At 39.6% G+C, this 21,270-nt stretch overlaps 1 protein-coding gene and 1 long non-coding RNA gene across 2 annotated transcripts; both read left to right on the top strand.

The window, feature by feature from the left end:
* Nucleotides 1–4,622: 4,622 nt before the first annotated feature.
* Nucleotides 4,623–8,046, top strand: LOC125898800 (uncharacterized). Its single transcript, XR_007450655.1, has 3 exons — nt 4,623–5,070; nt 6,670–6,881; nt 7,319–8,046. It is a non-coding gene; the product is annotated as an uncharacterized LOC125898800 (long non-coding RNA).
* A 12,393-nt stretch (nt 8,047–20,439) lies between these two features.
* LOC125898789 (late histone H2A.2.2-like) lies at nt 20,440–20,875 on the top strand. Its single transcript, XM_049592733.1, has one exon. The coding sequence runs from the start codon at nt 20,458–20,460 to the stop codon at nt 20,842–20,844; it is 387 nt and encodes a 128-aa protein (XP_049448690.1). The 5' UTR covers nt 20,440–20,457; the 3' UTR covers nt 20,845–20,875.
* Nucleotides 20,876–21,270: the final 395 nt, after the last annotated feature.

Here is a 21,270-nt window from a genome sequence, read left to right as displayed (position 1 = left end):
TTCTAATTCACTAAGCCTCGCCTCCAACGCAGCAAATAAGCTACACTTATTACAATTACCACTGTCGCTAAAGGAGGCAGAGGCATAACTGAACATTTGGCACACCGGGCAAGAAAGAGCAGAGGGAGAAGCCATCGCTAACTGTAAAGCTAATGTAGCTACCAAGGCTAGTAACGTGCAAACAACAGCTAAGAGATTAGCGAGAAAGCCGTAGAAAGGAGGAGAGCTATAAGTGCTTCAACAGAACTAACGTGAGTTAAGACTTGAAGTAGACGTTAAAGCAACTGAAGTGAGAAAGCAGAAAGCAGGCTAGTAGGATTCACCAGAGCAGCACAGAGACGCTGTCACAGAAACACCGGAAATGACACAACACGCTTACCGCAATACGTCAGCACGTCAGCATGCAGGCAGGCGAGGTTCTGAAAATTCTGAACCCTTCTCATCAGATTTTATTGGATGCTGACCCTGCGGGATTTACTGGGCTTCCACCCTCTGGTGCATGACCCGTGTCCCGCAACCACGTTCTGCCCAGTCAGGATCTGCTTGTAGGTTCTGACAATGTTTATCGATGTGGCCAGGTTCAACAGACGCCCAGCAGCTTTTGGGAGGGGCTTGTCTACCAAATGTTCCTCTTTGCGCTCCCCAGGAGGGCCAAGCAAACTGCCAAGCCTTGAGGAATTTGCTGCTGATTTTGTCCACCTCCTCCTCAGTCCTGTTTTCCACCTTTTGAGTTGTTTGTTGATGTACACAGCAGGGTTCTCATTGTCCAAGAGGGGCTGCTGTGCGATTTGCATTGAACTCAGTCCCGTCTGTTCGTGGGCTCACACAGTTTTAATGTCTCCCAAAGCTAGAAATTTCCCAAATGTCTCCCCTTCAAATGCCCTGATCCTGCCCCCTCCTAGACATTAGGCAGTCACGTAACCAGCCCAACAAGGTTGAGTGTTTGCCATGATGTGTAATGGCCTTGGGTGCCTTTATATATTGTCCAGAGTCAGTGTATCTCTCTGGAGGGTGTATATTAGGCCCATATCTGAGGTCATATATTTTCCTCCCTGTTGTTCCTTTTTATCAGGGTGCACTATTCCAGCCCGTCTTGTTATTTGCATGTGATCCAAATTTCCTTCCTCATCCTCTCCACTTTCACACACTTAACTTCCTGTCACCAAACTCCAGTTTGACTTTCTTTAACTTCTATTCACACTTCCTTTACACTCCCTGTCTTCCTTCTCAACTCACTGCGTCCTCTGCTCTCGTTCTCCTGACACATAATTTTAAAAACTCATCTTGTCTGCCATCTTGACAACATTCCTGGACCTCACTCTCTGACACTCAACAGTTTCCTTTCTCGGTGGTATCGTTCTCAGTTCTTAGTGTCTAGCAGTGATTTGGTTTGGTGTGCGAGGGCCGTGGGAGGTTTGAGTCTGCACATATAGCAGGCTTCGGCTGTGGCCCGTCAAGGAGGAGGCAGTAGGACTCTAGTCAGACAGCCAGTCTCAGAAGACCTGCTCACATAGTAAAATCTACACATCACACTGTCAAACACATTGATCAGGTCAGGTGTGACTGGTTTATCAAGCTTGACACACTGAATTTTATCTTAGCGATCCTCTAGTTCAAGAGTCTGAAAGTCAAATCACCTGGGGCCCAGTGGCCAGGTTGTTTCCTCCTAGATCTCTGCATAAATGCTAATGCTGCTTCAGACTGTATTACCAGAGAACAGCTTTGTCCTCACAGATAAGAGAAAGAACTGAAATCCAATTCAAACAAATAAAAATCATCAGTTGCCCAGGACCCCCAAAACTGTCTGTGCTCCAGGTTAACCCTTCTCCTCGGGGTTTAACGAGACATTTAGGTGTTAGTTATGTTCTGCTAAACCTGTGTGCTGTTGGCCCGGGGGAAGGGGGGTGATTTGGCACATCTGCTATGATGTCATTTACCTGTGGCGAGAGAGCTGCAGTTCTAACAATAACTGTCTATGTGTGTGTACTAAGGGGAGGAGTGTCTTTCCTCTCACACCTTAGTCAGTCAAGGGAACATTTATCTTTGCTGAATCAAACTTGTGCCAGCCCAAGCAACTACACTCTCACACTTGCCCTTCATCACACTGAGACCGTATCTTCTTTCACTTGAACTGGACAGCAAATATTTAAGGCACAGGTATCTATGTGTAGCACAGCTTTATGTGTTTTGACTTAACACAGTTGTGTGTGTGTGTGTGTGTGTGTGTGTGTGTGTGTGTGTGTGAGTGATTTCCCGTAAACGGTTCCAGTTCACAGAAAACAAGATAAAGGAGTGGCACTGATGATGAGTCAGGTCCGACTTGCTGTGTACTCAGACTCAGGCTGCACCAGAAACACTGCAGTTGTGCCTATTTACCATGTGATTCACGTCTAACTACACAACATCAACTTACACATCACCTACTCACATTTTCTGCTCTTAAATGGAAACTATTATTATTATTGTTTCCTTATTGTTGCTATCATATTTTGCTATTAGCAGTTTGTAATCACTAGTCGACTAATGAACCTAAATGACGACTATTGGTCCAGTAGGAAAATTCTCCGTCAGGGGCAGCCCTACCCTTGTCCCTGTTTTTAAGTATTATACAGGCTCTTATGAAGTGCACTCTGTTCTATGTGCAGTACTGATCTTCCTGTTTTCATGTATTGTCTGTGTTTTCTGTAGGTGTCATCACACCTGCCCGAGGAAGACAGCTGGCTGATCTGGCACATTAACAGTAATGTTTATCAATGAGCATTCCCCCCACTTCCAAAGATCTCAACGTTTCCTTTAACTCCTGTGACAGATCATGAGCTCCACCCAAATTCTCCTCTCTATGATGGGTAAACATTTACAGATGGTTGAGTTCAAAGTAAAACATGTCAGACTGGAACTTCTCCACCCACACACACACACACACACACACACACACACACACACACACACACAGCTTATGTTAGTGTAGCCGAGCATCCGGGGTTCGCCTAACTGAATAATACACCAATAAATGGGACAGAAGACGGTGTAACAGTTTCAACAGCAACCACTGCCCATTAATTTTCTTCACACCCCAAAAACTCTCACACATGCATGAGCCCCTTAAAACAGCGTAATGTCACCCCAAAACTTTTTCTGCCAGACGGCAACTCAAGAGGGACACACGATACAGAACAGTCTGCTACATAAGCTTGTATGTAACCTCTACAGTGGGTGAATTTGTGGATGGCGAAGGACTGACGTCATTTCTTCATGTCCAGACATGTCCAAACATGTCTGTCACTTCAAATCAAACTTACACACCAAAAGGTATCAACTTTGTTATCAGTCAGGAAAGAGTTAAGACCTGTAACTGATGTAACATCTGACTCCACCCTGATATCGCCCCATCTCTTCCTCATCCAATCAGAGAGCAGGCTGAGAAAGATAGTGCAGGTAGGAGAGCTGCTGTCCTCATTTTCATTGAATAGTGAGGTCTACGCTACAACAATCGGAGAGAAATTTGAACAGACCGTCATGGCTTTTTGGCGAGATTTTGAGAATTTCATCCACATTTCAGATGACAGATCTGAGCTGCAGATTAATATATGTGGAGAAGTCATTGGCGTGTTATTTAAAGATCTAACTGGGCTCTTAATTAACATATTGATTATGGGAGAAAAAAGCGTACCCAAAATAATTTACAACTTCCTCAAGTGTTTTAAAATGACTGGAGAAACCCTCGGCCACATACTTCTCCAGAAGTTGCTGTCTCTGGGGTCTCGAGGAAGTCTGTGGCTTTGGGGCAAGCTTTCATCCGTTTTACAACAAAATATCCCAGATGATGGCGCAGAGGACGAAACATCAACCGCAAATGGTGAAGTAATACATAATGAATCAATGTATGACATCATAGATGAAACAGCAACTTTGACTGCGGAGGCATGACATATTACCCCTTGAATGGTGTCCTAATACAAATTTGATTGACGCGTGACGGACGAAACAGCAACCGCGAATGGTGAAGTAATACATAATGAATCAATGTATGACATCATATCATCAAATCGACGAGTACTATTGTGTAAATTGATAAAACTGCGATTCTGAAATAAAAGCAATTGCTCAAATCACTCGCTTCCTTTTGTTGTTACTTGTTTCCAGTGTTGTACAGCAGGAAAGTGTTCAGGTAAACTTTCAACAAAGAACTGGATTGTTCTGAATGTAAGGTAAGGTGTTGTTGTTGACTGATTATTTAATATATGGGCCCTAGGCGTTTTTGGGGTATTTTTACTGCCTTTACTTTTAAGCTCATATCACAGTCATTATAAAGGCTACACAGACATGCTATATCTTGTTTTTTTTTTCAGGACAATCTGGGCTAACTAGATTTGCCATCATTCCATGTCCTTCTATGTGCCTGTATTTTATATTAATTTTATATCAATGAAAAAAACAAATCCGTGTGACTAAATTCTTACATGTTTACATGTATCTCAGCATAGCAAGTTGGAAAATGACATATTCTGCCATATATGAAGAGGGGAGACTCTCTGGAATCTGGCAATATAAGAACCATGATGCTGGGACATTCTGTCTCTTCACAGCTGTCCAAAACATGTGGTTTGTGCCAGGCGGACATGATTACCAGTATTTTTTAATTATTGCAAGAAATTCCATTGACTCATTCACAAGTCAAAAATGTGTTTTATCTGAAAGAAACATGCAATATTTACATCTAAGATCACAGAAAAATAGTCAACCCAGTGCAATGATGTCCTCCAAGATAATATTTGCCACTTTGTTTGCAGTAAACAAAGTTTGTTGTTGTTTTTCAGTTTCAGTTATATATTGGGGGGCATTTTGGGCATTGGTGGGGGGGTGTGTCCCCCTCAATGTATATGGTAACTACGGCCCTGTCAGCATGCATAATAAGGCCTCAGTTGTCTGGGTGCGCAAAGGTGAAGTGGCTGGTCTTGTCATACAAAGTTTGATGGAGTGTCAACTGGACAATATGGAGATATTTGCATCTTGAAAGCTGGACTACAAATGTGGATAGACAGGGAGAAACACACGCAAGCCTAAGACGTGGTAAGATACGATATTCCTCACTGTATGAAGTGACTGATAACAAGAGCTGTATAATGGATTGTAAAGAAATTCATCAGGTTTTTATTTTGTAGACAATCAATCTGTATTTATAGCATGATGCGATGACAGCACAGTGATGTGTGTGGTATCACTGGAAAGATTCTAGTCCTGCGCTTTCATGTGATGTGTGTGGCATTTCTGTGCGAGCCTGCGTTCGCGAGTAATCCATCCAAGAGTAATGTGTGTGCAGAGCTGTATGAAAGCTCTGTTATACATGATTGTAGTGTAACTTTATCATTTTTTTTAGCTGTGAAAACATTGAACTACCGACAAGTTTGTTGGAAAGCTACAATTCCGCTGTTTCGCGTGATATGCGTGGCTTCTCGCTATGACGCACGGTCGCTGAGAAAATTAATAGAGAAGAACAGGTGTGAATTTGGATGCATTATGCGTCGTTCGGGCCCATAGGGTTAATATGTCCTCTATAAACTTGAATGATAATACTTCTGTTGTATCAACAGACAAATGACAAACGACATTAAGTATAATGATGGCCAACAGTCACTCCGTGAGTGTCACTGTGTGCCATCAGAGCCTTTCTCTAAACAGAGATTGTGCTTCGATAACTCAAACTAAGATGAAGAACAGACTGGAATACATTCAGTTCATGGTCTGAAGTAATGCTGACCTATTGGCATGAGAGCCACTCTACCTCCTCTATGTCTACTGTATGTGTTTTGTCTGCGTGTATACCCCTCCCCTGTGTTTGTCTGTTTATACTAACATTCTGTCCCGTCTTATTAACACCCCACTCGTTATGGGGTGCCGTTTGTAAAGTGTCTCACGCTGAAAATAACATCAACATTTTGCCACATTTAGCTTCAAACAATGTTTAAAAAAGTATTGTGATTTTTTTAACGTCACCTTTTACCACATTTACAGCAATATTTGTTAACTTAGAAATATATTAAATAGTTAAATCTAAATATTAAATGTGGCACCTAAATGTTAAATGTTAAATCTAAATATTAAATCTAAATCTAAATGCTAAATCTAAATCTAAATCTAAATGTTAAATCTAAATATTAAATCTAAATCTAAATGCTAAATCTAAATCTAAATATTAAATCTAAATCTAAATCTAAATCTAAATGTTAAATCTAAATGTTTTGGGTGAAACTAAATATTTAGCTAATATGCAAATTCACACTGCCGGTCACCGGAAGTACCAAAATAAAAGCTCGAGATGGTCAGACTGTTTATAGAATCAAATAACGAATTAAAACCAACTTATCAGGGGAAATGGACACTTGAACATACATTAGCGTGATAATAACTACCTAAAATAACAAGAAACGTGTTTGGAGAAATTTTATTTGACGTGTACTTTGAGTTGTTAGTGTCCCTTCGGAGGGAATCACCTTGTTGTTTACAAATACTTCCGGGTAGAAAACCAGCAGAGTTTAGCAACATATATATATGCACATCTCACGTTTGTGTGCTCCACCTAAATCGAGTTTAAATTATGCTCAGCGTGAGTTCAGTCAGGAAGACTTTCTTTATGCTATATGTATTCACAGTTCTCTCTCTGTCCCACAGCTTCCTCCAGTCAGCTGACTGAGAGCGTTCCCTTTCCTGGTTAGCCAATCAAACGTTGCCACGACCTCCTTCAGCCAATCACATACTGCCACACTTTCAACCTGTTCTCCTCTCTGCTCCTGTCAGCTGGCATTTTAGGGTGGAGTCCTCCCGCCCTCATCCATCCAGGTCACCTCCTACCACCTGATCCAGTCCCTAATAAACTGGATAAAGTAAGAGAATCACTTTAAAATATTTGAAACATGTTTTAAATCCATCTCTATCTCTTGAGTCTTAAGGGTTTTGTATTTTTCAGTTTTGCAGTAAAAATCACTGAAAATAAAACATGAATATCTTGAAACTGAAGAACTTTATGATGATCATCATCGTAACACTCTTTATTATGTTCGATACAGCAGCGACACCTGCTGGACTAAAGTGTAACTACTACCACAGTGTGAGTGTGAGTCACTGCAGGACTTGTACTACAGCACTACACACACTGCAGTACTGCTGTAGTGTGTGTAGTGCTGCAGGAAATGTACTACTGTAGTATGTGTCGTACTGCAGGACCTGTACTACTGTAGTACTGTTATGACTGTGGTCATTTACTTGGTTGTTTATGTTGTCTGTACTGACAGCTCTCTCTCTCTCCTCCCCTATTCTGCAGTAGCAATCAGCCTGTCTGTGTGTGTGTGATGAGCTGCAGCAGGTGTGATTCCCCAATCAACCACGTGACCGGGTTGCTGCTGCTCCAACAGAAAACTGGTGCTGACGTATTGCGGTAAGCGAGTTGTGTCATTTCCGGTGTTTCTGTGACAGCGTCTCTGTGCTGCTCTGGTGAATTCTACGAGCCTGCTTTCTGCTTTCTTACTTCAGTTGCTTTAACATCTACTTCAAGTCTTCATCATTTAATCGCTGGCTGTCCAGGTGGTGTCCAGCAAACGATGTGGGTTTCATTAATAATTGGCAAACTTTCTGGGGAAAACCTGGTCTTATTAGGAGAGATGGCATTCATCCCACTTTGGATGGAGCTGCTCTCATTTCTAGAAACCTGGAAAATTTTATTAGTAATTTAAATCCCTGACAACCCAGAGTTGAGACCAGGACTCAGAGTCACAGTCCTATACACCTCTCTGAGCTTCTAGTTCAGTTACTGATGGACTTGGGGCTCATCCTACTTTCCAATGTGCTATGTGTGAGCTCAGTCCTGCGTGTTCTTTAATGAAGCAATAGGAGAAGATATTCGGTCTCAGTTAATGTAGTTTATTAAGCAGTAAAGGAATAAAATTAGAGAGCTCTGGGTCTCAACTTCACGTCCCTGACGAACAACAAAGGTGTGTCAGTTCACGAAGTCTGACCTCCTGTCCTTTCCCTGACCCAGTATATTTGAGCGTAACAGAGTGTCATTGTACGCAAGGCGTTGTCCTCTTCTCATTGGCAGTTCCACTTCCTCCTTCACCACACCACGCCCCTGCCTCGTGTTAATCTGACTCCTTCCTGCTGGCGGTGGGGGCGTGGTTCCTGTTTTGAAAGACAAGAGAACAACACAACTCCCTACACGCGCTGTACCTTACTATCTGTACATCACTTTCTATTCTTTTTACCATATATGAAACTAATTATCTAAGCATTGCGATATGTGCTCCTCAGACTTCATGTCTCTTCCTCTCCTGTACTTCTCCACTTCTGCAAAGCAAACACATTCAGATCAGCTGAAATCATCTCAGTATTCTCATTGTTCACACATCTAAAACTTATATAGTGAAACACAACTGATAGTAAAACACATAAAATCATTCTATTCCCAACATTACCCAGCCATAGTTTTCATAGTTTTATACAAACGGTGTCTGTCCCCCGACCACCTAAATTATTTAAATCTAAAATTAAACAAAGAGGAGCTGTGCATAACAACCTCATAAAAATTAAAACCTCTTCTGTGACAGAAAGACAAAACAGGAGAATTAAATGCGGACTGTTGAATATCAGGTCTCTATCGTCTAAAGCAGTGTTAGTAAACAAATTAATATCAGATAATCATACTGATTTACTCAGTCTCACTGAAACCTGGCTGTGTCAAGATGAATATGTCAGTCTAAATGAGTCCAATGTAAATGTTAAATCTAAATATTAAATCTAAATCTAAATGCTAAATCTAAATCTAAATATTAAATCTAAATCTAAATCTAAATCTAAATGTTAAATCTAAATGTTTTGGGTGAAACTAAATATTTAGCTAATATGCAAATTCACACTGCCGGTCACCGGAAGTACCAAAATAAAAGCTCGAGATGGTCAGACTGTTTATAGAATCAAATAACGAATTAAAACCAACTTATCAGGGGAAATGGACACTTGAACATACATTAGCGTGATAATAACTACCTAAAATAACAAGAAACGTGTTTGGAGAAATTTTATTTGACGTGTACTTTGAGTTGTTAGTGTCCCTTCGGAGGGAATCACCTTGTTGTTTACAAATACTTCCGGGTAGAAAACCAGCAGAGTTTAGCAACATATATATATGCACATCTCACGTTTGTGTGCTCCACCTAAATCGAGTTTAAATTATGCTCAGCGTGAGTTCAGTCAGGAAGACTTTCTTTATGCTATATGTATTCACAGTTCTCTCTCTGTCCCACAGCTTCCTCCAGTCAGCTGACTGAGAGCGTTCCCTTTCCTGGTTAGCCAATCAAACGTTGCCACGACCTCCTTCAGCCAATCACATACTGCCACACTTTCAACCTGTTCTCCTCTCTGCTCCTGTCAGCTGGCATTTTAGGGTGGAGTCCTCCCGCCCTCATCCATCCAGGTCACCTCCTACCACCTGATCCAGTCCCTAATAAACTGGATAAAGTAAGAGAATCACTTTAAAATATTTGAAACATGTTTTAAATCCATCTCTATCTCTTGAGTCTTAAGGGTTTTGTATTTTTCAGTTTTGCAGTAAAAATCACTGAAAATAAAACATGAATATCTTGAAACTGAAGAACTTTATGATGATCATCATCGTAACACTCTTTATTATGTTCGATACAGCAGCGACACCTGCTGGACTAAAGTGTAACTACTACCACAGTGTGAGTGTGAGTCACTGCAGGACTTGTACTACAGCACTACACACACTGCAGTACTGCTGTAGTGTGTGTAGTGCTGCAGGAAATGTACTACTGTAGTATGTCGTACTGCAGGACCTGTACTACTGTAGTACTGTTATGACTGTGGTCATTTACTTGGTTGTTTATGTTGTCTGTACTGACAGCTCTCTCTCTCTCCTCCCCTATTCTGCAGTAGCAATCAGCCTGTCTGTGTGTGTGTGATGAGCTGCAGCAGGTGTGATTCCCCAATCAACCACGTGACCGGGTTGCTGCTGCTCCAACAGAAAACTGGTGCTGACGTATTGCGGTAAGCGAGTTGTGTCATTTCCGGTGTTTCTGTGACAGCGTCTCTGTGCTGCTCTGGTGAATTCTACGAGCCTGCTTTCTGCTTTCTTACTTCAGTTGCTTTAACATCTACTTCAAGTCTTCATCATTTAATCGCTGGCTGTCCAGGTGGTGTCCAGCAAACGATGTGGGTTTCATTAATAATTGGCAAACTTTCTGGGGAAAACCTGGTCTTATTAGGAGAGATGGCATTCATCCCACTTTGGATGGAGCTGCTCTCATTTCTAGAAACCTGGAAAATTTTATTAGTAATTTAAATCCCTGACAACCCAGAGTTGAGACCAGGACTCAGAGTCACAGTCCTATACACCTCTCTGAGCTTCTAGTTCAGTTACTGATGGACTTGGGGCTCATCCTACTTTCCAATGTGCTATGTGTGAGCTCAGTCCTGCGTGTTCTTTAATGAAGCAATAGGAGAAGATATTCGGTCTCAGTTAATGTAGTTTATTAAGCAGTAAAGGAATAAAATTAGAGAGCTCTGGGTCTCAACTTCACGTCCCTGACGAACAACAAAGGTGTGTCAGTTCACGAAGTCTGACCTCCTGTCCTTTCCCTGACCCAGTATATTTGAGCGTAACAGAGTGTCATTGTGCACGCAAGGCGTTGTCCTCTTCTCATTGGCAGTTCCACTTCCTCCTTCACCACACCACGCCCCTGCCTCGTGTTAATCTGACTCCTTCCTGCTGGCGGTGGGGGCGTGGTTCCTGTTTTGAAAGACAAGAGAACAACACAACTCCCTACACGCTGTACCTTACTATCTGTACATCACTTTCTATTCTTTTTACCATATATGAAACTAATTATCTAAGCATTGCGATATGTGCTCCTCAGACTTCATGTCTCTTCCTCTCCTGTACTTCTCCACTTCTGCAAAGCAAACACATTCAGATCAGCTGAAATCATCTCAGTATTCTCATTGTTCACACATCTAAAACTTATATAGTGAAACACAACTGATAGTAAAACACATAAAATCATTCTATTCCCAACATTACCCAGCCATAGTTTTCATAGTTTTATACAAACGGTGTCTGTCCCCCGACCACCTAAATTATTTAAATCTAAAATTAAACAAAGAGGAGCTGTGCATAACAACCTCATAAAAATTAAAACCTCTTCTGTGACAGAAAGACAAAACAGGAGAATTAAATGCGGACTGTTGAATATCAGGTCTCTATCGTCTAAAGCAGTGTTAGTAAACAAATTAATATCAGATAATCATACTGATTTACTCAGTCTCACTGAAACCTGGCTGTGTCAAGATGAATATGTCAGTCTAAATGAGTCCACTCCTCCCAGTCATAATAATACCCACATTCCTCGAGGCAGCGGCCGAGGAGGGGGAGTTGCAGCCATTTTTAACTCTAGCCTGTTAATCAGCCCTAAACCTAAACTAGATTATAATTCATTTGAAAGCCTCGTTCTTAGTCTTTTACATCCGACCTGGAAAACCTCGCAGCCACTTTTATTTGTTATAGTGTACCGTGCTCCTGGCCCGTATTCTGAATTTGTATCTGAATTCTCAGAGTTTTTATCCAGTTTAGTTCTTAAATCAGATAAAGTTATTATTGTAGGCGATTTTAACATTCATGTCGACGTTGATAATGACTCCCTGGCTACCGCGTTTATCTCATTATTAGACTCCATTGGCTTCAGTCAGGGTGTACATGACCCCACTCACTGTTTTAACCATACCCTCGATCTAGTTCTGACGTATGGAATTGAAATTGATAATCTAAAAGTCTTTCCACAGAATCCCTCGCTATCGGATCATTATCTGATTACTTTTGATTTCTTTTTACTTGATTACACGCCACTCAGCAACTGTTACTATACTAGATGTTTATCAGATCGTACTGTTGCAAAATTTAAGGAAAAGATTACTCCGTCGTTAAATTCAATACCAGGTCCCTCAGTAACAGAGGTTTCCTGTACCGACTTTCATCATTTTGTCGATAGCACCGTAGGCTCGCTGCGAACAACACTCGACTCTGTAGCTCCTCTTAAAAAGAAGTTAAAAAAGCAAAGAAAGTTCGCTCCTTGGTATAACTCTCAAACCCGTAAGTTAAAACAAATATCGCGAAAATTTGAAAGGAATTGGCGATTAACCAAACTGGAAGAACCTCGTTTAATCTGGACAGACAGTCTCAAAACTTATAAGAGGGCCTCCATAATGCCAGAGCAAACTATTACTCAGCTCTAATAGAAGACAATAAGAACAACCCCAGGTTTCTTTTCAGCACTGTAGCCAGGCTGACTGAGAGTCAGAGCTCTATTGAGCCTTGTATTCCCTTAGCCCTTAGCAGTAATGATTTTATGAGCTTTTTTAATGACAAAATTCTAACTATTAGAGGCAAAATTCATGACCTCCTGCCCTCAGATAGTACCTATCTAACCTCAAACACAGCTGTAAAACCTAATATATATTTAGATTGCTTCTACCCAATTTCTCTTCAAGAATTGACCGCAGTGATTTCTTCATCTAAATCATCAACGTGTCTCTTAGACCCCATCCCAACTAGGCTACTTAAGGAGGTCTTTCCTTTAGTTAACACTCATATATTAGATATGATCAATATATCCTTATTAACAGGCTATGTACCACAGTCTTTTAAGGTAGCTGTAATTAAACCTCTACTAAAAAAGCCCACCCTGGATCCAGAGGTGTTAGCCAACTATAGACCAATATCTAATCTTCCCTTTATGTCAAAGATCCTTGAGAAAGTAGTTGCAGACCAGCTGTGTGATTTTCTCCAGGATAATAATTTATTTGAGGAATTTCAGTCAGGATTTAGAGTGCATCATAGCACTGAGACAGCACTAGTTAAAATTACAAATGACCTTCTGATTGCTTCAGACAAAGGACTCGTCTCTGTACTTGTTTTATTAGATCTTATTGCGGCGTTTGACACAATTGACCATCAAATTCTACTGCAGAGACTAGAACACTTAATTGGCCTAAAAGGTTCTGCACTAAGCTGGTTTAAATCTTATTTATCTGATCGTTTTCAGTTTGTTGACGTTCATAATGAATCATCCTTACGTACCAAAGTTTGTTTTGGAGTTCCATGAGTTCTGTGCTCGGACCAATCCTGTTTACTCTATATATGCTTCCTTTAGATAACATCATTAGAAATCACTCTATAAATTTCCATTGTTATGCGGATGATACTCAGTTGTATTTATCAATGAAGCCAGAAGAAAGTAATCAATTAACTAAACTCCATAATTGCCTTAAAGACATAAAAACCTGGATGAGCACCAATTTCCTGATGTTAAATTCAGACAAAACTGAAGTTATTGTTCTTGGCCCCAAACAACTCAGAGACTCTTTATCTGATGACATAGTTTCTCTAGATGGCATTGCTCTGGCCTCTAGCACTACCGTAAGAAACCTCGGAGTAACATTTGATCAAGATTTGTCTTTTAATTCTCATTTAAAACAAACTTCACGGACTGCATTTTTTCATCTGCGTAATATTGTGAAAATTAGGCCTATCCTGACCCGAAAAGATGCAGAAAAATTGGTCCACGCTTTTGTTACCTCAAGGCTGGATTACTGTAACTCTCTATTATCAGGTAGCTCTAATAAGTCCTTAAAAACTCTCCAGCTAATTCAGAATGCAGAAGCACGTGTACTAACAGGAACTAAGGAACGAGATCATATTTCTCCTGTTTTAGCTTCTCTGCACTGGCTCCCTGTAAAATCCAGAATTGAATTTAAAATCCTACTGTTAACTTATAAAGCTCTAAATGGTCAAGCTCCGTCATATCTTAGAGAGCTCATAGTGCCATATTATCCCACGAGTAACCCTGCGCTCTGAGAACGCAGGGTTACTCGTGGTCCCTAAAGTCTCCAAAAGTAGATCAGGAGCCAGAGCCTTCAGCTATCAGGCTCCTCTCCTGTGGAATCATCTTCCTGTTACGGTCCGGGAGGCAGACACCGTCTCCACATTTAAGACTAGACTTAAGACTTTCCTCTTTGATAAAGCTTATAGTTAGGGCTGGCTCAGGCTTGCCCTGTACCAGCCCCTAGTTAGGCTGACTTAGGCCTAGTCTGCCGGAGGACCCCCCTATAATACACCGGGCCCCTTCTCTCCTTCTCTCTCTCTCTCTCTCTCTCTCTCTCTCTCGTATTCTATTACTGCATCTTGCTAACTCGGCCATTCTGGATGTCACTAACTCGGCTTCTTCTCCGGAGCCTTTGTGCTCCACTGTCTCTCAGATTAACTCATATCACAGCGGTGCCTGGACAGCATGACGTGTGTGGTTGTGCTGCTGCCGTGGTCCTGCCAGATGCCTCCTGCTGCTGCTGCCATCATTAGTCATTAGTCATACTTCTAGTGTTATTATACACATATGACTATTGTCACACATGTATACTGCCAGATATTAATACATACTTTCAACATATTGTACCACAGTAGCCAGAACTATAACTATAATATTATTACTTTCAATAATGTTGTTGTAAGCTACTGTCATTACCTGCATCTCTCTCTCTCTCTCTCTCTCTCTCTCTCTCTCTCTCTCTGTCTCATTGTGTCATGTGGATTACTGTTAATTTATCATGCTGATCTGTTCTGTACGACATCTATTGCACGTCTGTCCGTCCTGGAAGAGGGATCCCTCCTCAGTTGCTCTTCCTGAGGTTTCTACCGTTTTTTCCCCGTTAAAGGGTTTTTTGGGGAGTTTTTCCTGATCAGCTGTGAGGGTCATAAGGACAGAGGGATGTCGTATGCTGTAAAGCCCTGTGAGGCAAATTGTGATTTGTGATATTGGGCTTTATAAATAAAATTGATTGATTGATTGATTGATTGATTGATTGATTGATTGATTATAGTATTGTGATATTTTTGTGTGGTGATATCGTGTCGGTACATGGATGCTAAGTTTCAAATTTTTCTGATTTTGATTATTATTATTGACAATATAAATAAACTTCAGGCAGCTTTATTAAAATAATATAATCAACTGATTTCAGTTCCCTGGATGAAAATAAACAAAGAGATGAACAGACTGAATCTCATTGATGAAACAGTTGTTTGTCTCATCTGGATCTGAAGAAGTCGATTGTTGAGACACCAACAGGAAACTGTCTTTGTTTCCACTTTATGTCTGTTCACAGCATCATCAAGGTAAAATCACCTGATGAACTGACGTCACAGTCCAGAGGGGGGCGCTGTTTCACACCTGAGGATCAAACTAAAAAAAAAAAAAGGCCTCACAAACACAGTTTGGGCCTAACCTTCAAAATAAAAGCATGTCAAAAACACAACAGCAGAATCAATTTATTAATTTACTTTTTCCCATAAAACAACATTTTTATATGTATATTATTATTTTATATTATATTCATATTAATGTGATTTCATTACAAATATTATATGTCTATATTTTAAATCTATAATAAACTGGACTGTCGGTTACTGGATATGTTTACCCTTATTTAGATTTACATTTGTGTTTATTTAGATATTCACCCTCTGTTTGCATTTCATATTTAACTTTCTGTGCATTTTATATTTTTCACAATTCCTTATTTAATGTATTTTTTACTTTTAAGCACCTTCTACAAAAAGTCCATCTGCCATCTTTACAATAGAATTAATTTAGATTTCATTTAGTTTAAAATATTGGGGCTGAGACACACAAAAAGGAAATACAGTTAATTTTGATGAGAAATATTTGTTGAAATAAAAACAATTCATTCTTGAAATACTAAAATGTATTTTGGTTACTTTACACTTCTTTATCAACACACAACAGCTATTTTCAAATCTAACAACTTTTCAACTTTTCCAGTTGTGATTTTACTTTAAAATATGACATCTATTCCATTACATTTAAAAAACAAAACAACAACAAAAATAGGTTCTGCTGGGATTTTGTTGTTGTTGTTGGTTTTTTGCCAATATTGTGAATTTATTCTGAAATCTGGAAACAAATGAGAAGAAACTTTGACCCACTGAAATACTGTGTGTGATAATGACAACAATAATAATAATAATAATAATAATGATAATGATAATAATAATATTCTGATTTCATGTAAGATCTGTCACATCAGTTAAAAGTTTCTGTAGCATCTTCATATTTTACCAAAATGTCCATCTGTCATGTTTACAACATAATTAATTAATATTTTATTTAATTTGAAATCTTGAGGCAGAAACACACAAACTCTGAAAGTATTACATTTTTTAAATTTTCCATATTGTGACTTGTTTGACACAGGATGAGAAGTTTCACCTGCTGTTATGATTTAATGTTTAAAATACTGCGACACTAAAATGTGAGCAGGGGCCTGTATCACGAAGCGAGATCAACCTATCCTGGGTTACCCAGACCTATCCTGGGTTGACTAACCCTCACAATGGCAATCAGGATAATCGGTATCACGACGCTGGATATCAACTCTGTAACTCAACCCAGAGTTGCTTTATCAAGAGCCGTGAATGCGCACGCAGCGGACCAATCACAATCATGAGAGAAGCGCAGCGTCACTGAGCGTCCTCACAGAGCGCCTATGGCAAGCCGTTTTAACATTTAATCGCTACGTTTGACTATCCGGAATTACCATTATAGATATCTACAACGTCATTTTGACTAGTAGTAATGTCATTGTGACTAGTATGAATTTTAATTTAAGATATCTATAATGTCATTCTGACTAGTCAAAACTGAATTACAGATATCTACAACGTCATTTTGACTAGTCATAATTCAGATGCGGATATCTATAACGTCATTTTGACTAGTCATAATTCAGATGCAGATATCTACAACGTCATTTTGACTAGTCATAATTCAGATGCAGATATCTACAACATCATTTTGACTAGTCATAATTCAGATGCGGATATCTAAAACATCATTTTGACTAGTCATAATTCAGATGCGGATATCTACAACATCATTTTGACTAGTCATAATTCAGATGCGGATATCTATAACGTCATTTTGACTAGTCATAATTCAGATGCAGATATCTATAACGTCATTTTGACTAGTCATAATTCAGATGCGGATATCTAAAACATCATTTTGACTAGTCATAATTCAGATGCGGATATCTACAACATCATTTTGACTAGTCATAATTCAGATGCGGATATCTACAACATCATTTTGACTAGTCATAATTCAGATGCAGATATCTACAACATCATTTTGACTAGTCATAATTCAGATGCGGATATCTAAAACATCATTTTGACTAGTCATAATTCAGATGCGGATATCTACAACATCATTTTGACTAGTCATAATTCAGATGCGGATATCTAAAACATCATTTTGACTAGTCATAATTCAGATGCGGATATCTATAACGTCATTTTGACTAGTCATAATTCAGATGCGGATATCTAAAACATCATTTTGACTAGTCATAATTCAGATGCAGATATCTATAACGTCATTTTGACTAGTCATAATTCAGATGCGGATATCTACAACATCATTTTGACTAGTCATAATTCAGATGCGGATATCTATAACGTCATTTTGACTAGTCATAATTTCGGATATCTAAAACATCATTTTGACTAGTCATAATTCAGATGCGGATATCTACAACATCATTTTGACTAGTCATAATTCAGATGCAGATATCTATAACGTCATTTTGACTAGTCATAATTCAGATGCGGATATCTAAAACATCATTTTGACTAGTCATAATTCAGATGCGGATATCTACAACATCATTTTGACTAGTCATAATTCAGATGCGGATATCTAAAACATCATTTTGACTAGTCATAATTCAGATGCGGATATCTAAAACATCATTTTGACTAGTCATAATTCAGATGCGGATATCTACAACATCATTTTGACTAGTCATAATTCAGATGCGGATATCTAAAACATCATTTTGACTAGTCATAATTCAGATGCGGATATCTACAACATCATTTTGACTAGTCATAATTCAGATGCGGATATCTACAACATCATTTTGACTAGTCATAATTCAGATGCGGATATCTACAACATCATTTTGACTAGTCATAATTCAGATGCGGATATCTATAACGTCATTTTGACTAGTCATAATTCAGATGCAGATATCTATAACGTCATTTTGACTAGTCATAATTCAGATGCGGATATCTAAAACATCATTTTGACTAGTCATAATTCAGATGCGGATATCTACAACATCATTTTGACTAGTCATAATTCAGATGCAGATATCTACAACATCATTTTGACTAGTCATAATTCAGATGCGGATATCTAAAACATCATTTTGACTAGTCATAATTCGAATTCAAGATATCTACAACGTCATTCTGACTATCTGAAACTCAATTCAAGATATCTAGAAAGGACCATGTAGATATCTTCAACTGATGATAATTAAAGATATCTTGAACTTGAATTATGACTAGTCAAAATTAAATTGTAGATATCTCAAACTGGAATTACAGATATCCACAATTCAGTTGCAGATATCCGCAATAACAATTGCAGATATCCACAACTACATTGGAGATATCTATAATGACAAACCCCATACACATGAATGGCAAAAACAGTTTGAATCTTACTAGTCAAAACTGAATTACAGATATCTGTAATTAGAGTTTTGACGAGGCAAAATTATGTTGCAGATATCAGGAATGAATATCCAGTCTAGCGATTAAATGTTAAAACGGCTTGCCATACGCGCCGTATGTGAGGAAAAAAAGTATTTCTCATGTGAGGATCAGAGATTAATTCTACTAAAATATGAGGAGGAGAAAAGCAACATTAGAGAAAAGGCCAACACCGTGGCAGCTGCAGGAGGAGGAAACATGCGTGGCAACGCATAACGGGATGAATAATGTTTAGTTTTAGTTTAGATTAATTTATTTGCACATAATGTTAAAAACAGACAGTATAACATTTACAAGATTAAAAAAAGAAAAGTGCCGGAGAGGTTAGAAGCCACTGAAAGCTTATCAAAGAAATTCCCCTGTCAAAACATCAATGAAATCACATGATAGAGAAGAAAAGAAACGGGTGAGGAAAGAAGAAATAGAGGAGGAGAGAGGGAAAAATCAAGACAACACAAGGCAGCAAATAAAATGATGTGTAGGTTAAATGACTCATCACTGGTTCAAGTAGCTACAGTACCTGTACCTGTACATCTGACACTGATCACACCCTTGAATCCCATGAAATCAATGCTGCGCAGATGAACTGCGTGTATTACAATTATTGTCTAACATCACTGCGTCTGATAAACTGGTCTTCTTTGTCATAACGTTATATATGCTACAATAAAGCTTAAAGCTGACGCCACAGTTAAATCATATCAACACCAAACTGATAGTCTGAATAAAATCATCCTGATATTGAGCTGTGTTAGAAATTAACAGCTGTGCAGAAATATACCTAGTGTCCCTCTTTAAGAAACAAAAAGGAAAATCCCTCAAACACCATGAAGTGTAGACATGATAGGCTACTTTCACATTTCCAGCAGCAAAGCTGTCAGTTAGGCCCATTATCTTTAACAGGGATCATTTCCTCCAACAAAACAAAATGTTGGCACTAATTAATGGTGCTATTAAGTGTCCGCTAATGATCAGTTTCTTTCTTATGAAGGGCTGGGATGAAAGTTCCACTTCTTTCCACTCCTTTTTGAACAATCTTTTCATTGTCTGTTGTTGTTGCTTTCTTTTCTTTTTTAATGTTCAAAATAAACTTTCAAATCAAAATCAATCAAATGAATTAAACTTCCCGTCATGACTGGGCTGCATTTCTGTCAGCCATCAACAGCTGATTGGCCAGTGGGTGGTGCTTTTTATAGGATCAGATTCAACCCTGAACTTACCCTGCTCCGGAGCAGGATAGCCGTTCAGAGTAAGTTACCATGGTGATCTACCCCGATAAGAACCCAGGGTTAACCCTGAAGTTACCTCGCTAAGACATTAATCCTGCTTCGTGATACAGGCCCCTGGTCTATAATATCTGTGTTTATCTTTGGAGTGTGTCTGTTCTTTGTCTGACTCATTAAAACTCACTGGAGGTAAATTTCAGCTGAAATGGATACAACATGAGAAATCGAATTAACTTCTAGGTTTTACGTTTTATTCTGAAAATCCCACACAGCGCAAAACGGAAGCGATATATTTGAGCTGAGGTCGAAACCGGAACCTTCAACTGTTTTCTGTCGATACTACCTGAGGCTGAGAGGAGCTGTGTTCTGATTGGACGATTATAGATGCGCTCACTCTGACCAATTAGAGAGCAGCAGGTAGAATATATATATATATATATATATATATATATATATATATAAAAGAGGTGAGTTAGGGCGGTGAGTTAGTAAACTTTGATCGTTGTTGACGAAGAAAAATAAAACAAGATGTCTGGTCGTGGTGGCGGAAAAGGCGGGAAGGCGAGAGCCAAGGCGAAGAGCCGCTCATCTCGGGCCGGGCTTCAGTTCCCTGTCGGCCGTGTCCACAGGCTCCTGAGGAAGGGCAACTACGCTCAGCGGGTCGGTGCCGGAGCTCCGGTGTACCTGGCGGCGGTGCTGGAGTATCTGACCGCTGAGATCCTGGAGCTGGCTGGGAACGCTGCCCGCGACAACAAGAAGACCAGGATCATCCCCCGTCACCTGCAGCTGGCCGTCCGCAACGACGAGGAGCTCAACAAGCTGCTGGGCGGAGTCACCATCGCTCAGGGCGGCGTGCTGCCCAACATCCAGGCGGTGCTGCTGCCCAAGAAGGCCGAGAAGCCTCCCAAGAAGTAAACACCCGGCTACAAACAAACGAACAAACGGCTCTTTTCAGAGCCACACACACTGAACTAAAGACTCTGATCCTGTTTTACTGTCTGAACATAATGAACATGTTCTTAATGTCTTTGCAGAGATCAACCTGTTAACAGAACACAAATATAAAGCGGGAAAGAACTTCTATTTGAATTATTGTAAACAAATCGTTGATATAATGACGCAAAGTCTGATGTCATCACAGGTGAGACATGATAACATTTCACCTGATACAGCTGATGACCTCATCAGTGACTGTTCTTTATTTGTCAGAGACACTTTGGGATCACTTTCAGTTGCCAATATCAATTTAATATGCCCGTTTTGGAGGGAAGATATATATATATATATATATATAGATATATATATGGCCTCTTGGACCATTTATATCAGAACTGATTACTG

Source organism: Epinephelus fuscoguttatus, linkage group LG12 (genome assembly GCF_011397635.1).
Source record: "Epinephelus fuscoguttatus linkage group LG12, E.fuscoguttatus.final_Chr_v1".
Classification (NCBI taxonomy): domain Eukaryota; kingdom Metazoa; phylum Chordata; class Actinopteri; order Perciformes; family Serranidae; genus Epinephelus; species Epinephelus fuscoguttatus.
This window is presented reverse-complemented; position numbering and strand designations above follow the sequence as displayed.